This window comes from Eutrema salsugineum, unplaced genomic scaffold, assembly GCF_000478725.1.
Source record: "Eutrema salsugineum unplaced genomic scaffold, Eutsalg1_0 scaffold_1, whole genome shotgun sequence".
Lineage (NCBI taxonomy): Eukaryota > Viridiplantae > Streptophyta > Magnoliopsida > Brassicales > Brassicaceae > Eutrema > Eutrema salsugineum.
In genome coordinates this window covers 13,187,691-13,193,206 of record NW_006256909.1, presented here as the reverse complement: position 1 = coordinate 13,193,206, position 5,516 = coordinate 13,187,691, and the positions used below count along the sequence as shown (strand labels likewise).

General features: G+C 35.3%; 1 protein-coding gene and 1 pseudogene across 1 annotated transcript; one reads left to right on the top strand and one right to left on the bottom strand.

Annotated features, from left to right (window-relative positions):
- The window catches only part of LOC18029173, a 5,338-nt pseudogene extending 2,642 nt beyond the window's left edge, over window positions 1-2,696 (bottom strand).
- LOC18029172 (vacuole membrane protein KMS1) lies at window positions 2,595-5,350 on the top strand. The gene is made up of 8 exons (XM_006414553.2): window positions 2,595-2,852; window positions 3,115-3,326; window positions 3,421-3,499; window positions 3,580-3,879; window positions 3,989-4,146; window positions 4,340-4,456; window positions 4,556-4,735; window positions 4,862-5,350. The coding sequence occupies exons 1-8, from the start codon at window positions 2,801-2,803 to the stop codon at window positions 5,015-5,017; spliced, it is 1,254 nt and encodes a 417-aa protein (XP_006414616.1). The 5' UTR covers window positions 2,595-2,800; the 3' UTR covers window positions 5,018-5,350.
- The last annotated feature ends 166 nt before the right edge of the window (window positions 5,351-5,516 follow it).

The window sequence follows — 5,516 nt, the reverse complement described above, 5'->3', positions numbered from 1 at the left end:
TTTTATTAGCCTTATTTATCTCTACTTCTTATTCCTCTTGGTCCTCATCAAACTCTTCTTCTTCTAGTTTTTCTTCATCTATTTCTCATCTTCACCTACTTGGCTACTTCATTTTCCCATTTCTCCTTCTCTTACTTTGTTTTCTTCATCTTTCATTTTTTTCTTCCGGTTTCTTTCTTTAACTCTAACATCTTTTTTTCTTATCCTTATTCGTCTTTACTGTTTCATGTTCTCATATGCTTCTTATTCTCCATGGTTTTATTCAAATTCATCTTTTTTTAGTTCTTATCATCAACTACATCTTCTTCTTTATACTTCTACTTCAAAGTTGTAAGAATTATAGGTGAATAAAAGTAAGAGCAGTAGATATGATTTATCAGGAAAAAATATATGTACGTCTTTTATAACAATAAATAACAATTATAAATGTGTAAAAATAAGAGCAATACATAAATTATTAATTAGCAAAAACTAATTAGAAATCTGTTTAATCTTTTATTTTTATTGATGATTATTAAATTTATAAAGTACATTAGGGAAAATAATTAAAATCCAAACACACCGAAAAAATCTAAGAAGTTTTTAAAATAAGATAATTAAGGAAAAAAAAATCAAAGACAATGTAGAGAATTGACAAAATTTATACTAAAAAACATTGAATGAATCTCCAAACACAAAAGAGATTTATCATAGAACATGCATGTAACAAAGCAGTGTACATCATTCGAAGAGAGGAGCGGGAACCCATTGACCTGCCTCTTAGAAAGCTTCGATATTCTCAGTATCATCGTGAATTAAACCCAAATCATAACATGCATCTTTGAAAGTAGGGTGGACAACATCATTAATTGTTTTTATATTCATATAAAAACATGGATCGCGAACGACATGCAATGAAACCCTCAAGTAGTAGGCTTCACCAGCGTTAGGGTTACATTTGGCTATAATACTCGGTTTGGAGTTGCCGCGAAGACGAGGATGCCATTGACGTTTTTACGATCCCAAACCCAATGGATCAGAAATTCAGAATACATATACGATATGGCTTTAGGATAGTCATAATTACACTTCAACCAACCTGTAAATTTATAGTTGTAAACATCGGCAGAAAAAATGTTCATATTCTGTAAAAACGATTTGAGATGAGGCAGGTGATATGGCAAAATCTGGGATCACAGAGGGGATGATTGCTAGTCGCTTCAGAAAATTCATAATTTTTTTGAAAGAAAGCACTATTAGGCAATATATTTACATAAGAAGATCGTCTAGAAGCAGAAAAAAACATTTAAAGCACGAATTAAAATAAAAAACATAATTTTTACTTACCTGACAATACTATTGTAAGGCGAGAGATGAAATATTCAATCAGTGAAATATGAACTATAAGAAATAAGTAGGTTGTCATTACGAAAATGCATAAATAATAGTATATATCGACTTTTTAAAATGACATGGATGATTTTTTTTTAAAATGTTAGACCTTAGAAGACGGATGTTGTATGTCAGAAATAATGAAAACTGAGAGGAGTATATATAGCACGATGGATACGCTAGGATTTAAGTTAGTACCGACTTTGATATCGGTGGCCCATAACCAAAATCAATGGCTAGGGCCGACTTCAAGATCAGTGGCCTACAAACAAAATCGTTGGCCTATAATCAAGGAAAAAGCCATGTCACGGGTACTTACACGAATGATTAATGATCGACCTATAAGAACTAATTAAAACACCACATAATTTTTTTAATAAAGACACATAGGACAATCAAGTAAAACCAACCACCTATAGTTATACAAACAATAAAGAAGAAAACGTCTAGAGAAAAAGAGACTAAATTATACAAACAATAAAGAAAACAATCAAGGAAAACTAACAACTTATAGTTTTATGAATAATAAAGAAGAAGATTGCTAGAGAAAAAGAAAAAGCATTGACAATTACAGAAGACGATTTTTGTACGTTCAAACAAATATGTAGACAATAGAGGTATATATAATGCGATAGATGTTTTAAGGTTTAGAGTTTCGAGAATCGGCGGCTATGATCGAATACAAAATCCGTGGCCTATCTCGTTGGACCATTATCGAAGGAGTCCATGAACAAATTCGTTGACCCATTATCGTAGGAAAATCCATGTTATAGATATTTAACATGTAAGATTAATGATTGACCAATGAAAATCAATTAAAATGACATATATTAATGATACGTAAAACGATCGATGCGGAGACGACACCTAAGATTTTTGACTTCACAAATAATAGTATAGATTTTAATAGTTTTTACTAAAGATAAAAAATCAAAGATTTAGAACATAAAAAAAAAAGATTTACAACATAAATTTTGCGAATGAATTTTTTGTTGTCCAACTACGCGGGCTTAATCTAGTCTCAAATTATTTTTGTATAGAAACCGTATCGGGCCCAGTGTCCTCATATCAATGACACTAGACGACTTAGAGAGTTTACAAACTGTAACTTTTTAGTTTGCGTTTGCTTCGATTCTCTTTATTCCATATCTGACTTCTACAACAAAGTCCAGATCTTCTCACCTCTGTTCCGTTGGTTTATCTCAACCAAAGCCCACACGTCACGTTACAAAGAAAAAACAAATCCTTTTTAAATCGAAAAATCGTTTCTTTTTTGTTTCCAAGCAAAATCTGTTTCTGCCCATCTCGAATTCGACCGAACCCATGTTCTAATATCCCTCAAAACACCCGAATCTATGTTAAAGATCCTCCCTTTATCCTGTTGAGATATAGTTTTAGTCGCTGGTGACTCAATTAGATACACACAGAGATGGGATCCGCCGCTGTCGCGAGTTCTTCTTCTTCCGATGTAACGATCTCAGGCGAGTTTCTCTTTTATCTCTACCTTTTTTTTTTTTAGGTTATCTATTGTTCATTGGGTTTCATCGCCAATTCGTTCCGATCAAGGGAGAAGAGTAAGGGATTATAGTTTCGAGATCTGAATTTTATGGCTTTCTATGTTTTTAGATTTACAGTTTTGTTCGAAATATAGAGGGAGATTGTAGATTTTTTCAGATGATTTCTTAGCTGAAATAGGAAACTCACATTGTGGGGATTAATATAATCTGTGTGTTGAAATTGTAGCTCTGCGTGAGAAGCATGAGAAGGAAATAGAGAATCTAACACTGACGACACAACCTCTGAACACACTGAAGCTGTTTGTTGAAGCTACTTTTCAGTACATCAAGCGATCGATATCGTATCTGCTGGCTCATGGAGGTTGGTTCATGCTTGTAACCACTTTGCTAGTGGGATTCGGAGTTTTGCTTGTCACTGTTGATGGACCTCATGGAAAGGTAAACTCTTTCTCTGGCTTCTTCATTTAAAACTACACTTTTCGGATTTGGCAATAAGAAAAGGGACCAACATGATGTGTATTTGTTGTTACAGCATGTTGAAGAACTATTAGAGTATGTCCGGTTTGGCTTATGGTGGATAGCACTTGGCGTCGCATCTTCTATTGGTCTTGGTTAGTCACACACACCAAAAAAAGGCGTAATCTTTTCGCATTTTAACATCATTCTTATTACTATTCTTTTTCTTCCGTAGGATCTGGTCTTCACACTTTCGTTCTCTATTTGGGTCCACACATTGCTTTGTTCACTCTAAAGGCAACGCAATGTGGCCGAGTTGATCTGAAATCTGCACCATATGATACAATACAGCTGAAACGTGTTCCCTCGTGGCTTGACAAATCGTGTTCAGAATTTGGCCCTCCTTTAATGATATCAGCTGCTGGATCTCGTGTTCCCCTTACCAGCATATTGCCACAAGTCCAATTAGAGGCGATTTTGTGGGGTATTGGGACAGCTCTTGGGGAGCTTCCTCCATATTTCATCTCTAGGGCAGGTTAGTCTATTGTTTCTCTCTGATTTTTCGTGTCATCTTGATAATTCGCCAATGCGTTTTGTTTGCATAGGTTTCGGTTATTTACTGTGTGTTTTGAAAATTTTGCCAGCTAGTATTTCTGGGAGTACAGTGGATGGAATGGAAGCTTTAGATGCTTCCTCATCTGAGGACAGTGGATTTATGGCGACTTACCTGAACCGGATAAAGCGTTGGCTATTAACCCATTCGCAGCACTTGAATTTCTTTACTGTCTTGGTTCTTGCTTCAGTAAGTATTACATCCTCCAACTTAACTTTCCCCTTCTGCATTAGCAATTTGATTACAACGGTTTTTGCAATCTTGCAAATATCCTTTCCTTTCTAGGATTTTTGGGAACTACATTCAATGATCAGGACCTTATTCAAGTGTCCTAAATCCTTTGATCAACATAATGACCAACACTTCTTCTCTTTGAGTACAGGTCCCAAATCCTCTGTTTGACCTTGCTGGAATAATGTGTGGACAATTTGGAGTCCCTTTTTGGGAATTCTTTCTGGCAACTTTAATCGGAAAGGCGATCATCAAAACTCACATACAGGTGTGGAACCTTATGTCTCATTAGATTCGATTTGTACCCTCTAGACCTATTCTAACACCTAAAACGGTTATTAACTTTGTTTCTTCTGTGTCAATGAAGACAATCTTTATCATCTGCGTTTGTAATAACCAACTGCTCGATTGGATGGAGAACGAGCTGATCTGGATACTTAGCCATGTCCCTGGTTTGGCATCTGTGTTGCCTGGACTCACAGCCAAACTCCACGCCATGAAAGAAAAGTATATTGATGCACAACCCCCTGTTCCATCTCATATCAAGGTAAAGAACAAAACAACCTTTTCGTTCTTGAGAAACTTTGTGTTCTTACATTTAGCTGAAAGTTCTAGACTATGAAGTTTCTTGCTACTTCTCTTGAAATTGTTATTTTGTTTGTTTGTTTGGTAGGTGAAAAAATGGGATTTTTCGTTTGCATCGATCTGGAACGGGATAGTGTGGCTCATGCTCCTCAACTTCTTCGTCAAGATTGTGACAGCTACTGCACAGAGACATTTGAAGAAGAAGCAAGAGATAGAAGTAGCTGCTTTGACTCATTCAGATTGATCAATTACCCCTAAACCAAACCCCACAATCATTTTCCCTTATGCTCCAACATCAAAACAGACACTATCCAGATTTGAGAAGAAGGATTTAAAAAAAAAAAACAAAAACCAAAATGGCTAGCTTTTCTTCTCATCTTTTGCCTCGTTGACACATTGTTCTTGGTGGGATTTGTTCTGTATAGTAAAAAGTTAGGAGGAATTGGGATTGTGAGATTGCAGGAGGTTTATTTTGATCCTGTGATTCCATAGAGAAGGTTTTGTGGGAAGAACGAACTAAAAAAAAACAAAAAAAGCTTTAATTGCTAATTTGCTACTCTGCTTATTTTCATTGAAACTAGTGTAAGCTATTATAGTCCAATTCATGACAACTTTCTTTGTTTGTTTTTTCTTCATATACTTGCACTGCCATTCTGTCAACTTTTAATGTAACCCGATGCATGGTTTGTTATAACAAGGACATGAAGAACCATGAAGAACTGAATCGTAATGTTTGGAATTTA